Consider the following 973-nt stretch of genomic DNA (forward strand, 5'->3'; position numbering starts at 1 on the left):
AATTGTCTGTCTTAGAAGAAGGAAGCGAGCCATCATTTTTACCCACGTAAATATATGAATATATTTCTGACATTGGGGCGTTCCAGAAGATGATAAAGAAATGATAGCAGCTCCAGAAATACCAACTGATTTTAATCTACTACAGTAAGTATATTACAATGATTTTTATATACTTGTTTTTCCACAAAATAGGAAATGTACTAATTTCACTTAAAATTACTTCTGCTTGAGAAGATCTAATACATAAGATACAGCATAAGTATGTATACTTTGAAACAGTTTATATTAATACTCATTGGACTCTGAAACAGTAATTATTCCGAGCTTTTTGTACTACATTTTACACTTATTTTTAAAATTTAGATACTGCACAATTTATTATTTTTGCTGTGCAGTTGAATCCACACTTGGTTTTATAATAGCAGTTGTTTTGAGGGAGTGTCATGAAATTCTTAAAAAGTTACGTGTTCTCAGAAAGGACTATTTATCATGCAGTAGTACTTAGGATGTAATGTCATCTTTCTACTATGAGATCAAATGATGATACACTAAAACAAATAAATCTAGGAGAGTGGGACATGCTCCATATTTTTGCAGAAATAATTACATGCTTATTGATGCATGAAGTGGCTTCTTTACTTTTGTCTTAAACGCTGCCTATAGTCCATGTTCAACTTTTATTCTAATTTTTGATGATGTTGGAAAGAATTAGAACTACCGAAAGTGAAAGTGCTTGTGGATCCCTTTAACTTTGCACATACATATACTATACCATCCTATATAATAAAAGGGTAATATGCAAATCAACTTAACAGTGGAACAACCGGATGCTATGATGCACACTGACCACCAGGGGGCAGATGCTCGACGCAGGAGCACTGCTCAGCCAGAAGCTGGGCGAGTGCAGCGGCGGTGGCAGGAGCCTCTCCCACCTCCAAGGCATTGCTAAGGAGCAGCGAGCAGATGGGCAGTC

The 973-nt window shown here is 36.1% G+C and overlaps 1 protein-coding gene across 4 annotated transcripts in view; it reads left to right on the top strand.

The window, feature by feature from the left end:
- Positions 1-6: 6 nt before the first annotated feature.
- The window catches only part of STAG2 (stromal antigen 2), a 95,868-nt gene continuing 94,901 nt past the window's right edge, over positions 7-973 (top strand). For all 4 annotated transcript variants that reach the window (XM_015571961.1, XM_015571963.1, XM_006776029.2 and 1 more), the window contains exon 1: positions 7-144. In XM_015571961.1, coding sequence (XP_015427447.1) covers positions 101-144 — 44 coding nt within the window. In that variant the 5' untranslated portion in view covers positions 7-100. The remainder of the gene's footprint in view (positions 145-973) is intronic.

The sequence above is a fragment of the Myotis davidii genome, unplaced genomic scaffold (genome assembly GCF_000327345.1).
Source record: "Myotis davidii unplaced genomic scaffold, ASM32734v1 scaffold569, whole genome shotgun sequence".
Lineage (NCBI taxonomy): Eukaryota > Metazoa > Chordata > Mammalia > Chiroptera > Vespertilionidae > Myotis > Myotis davidii.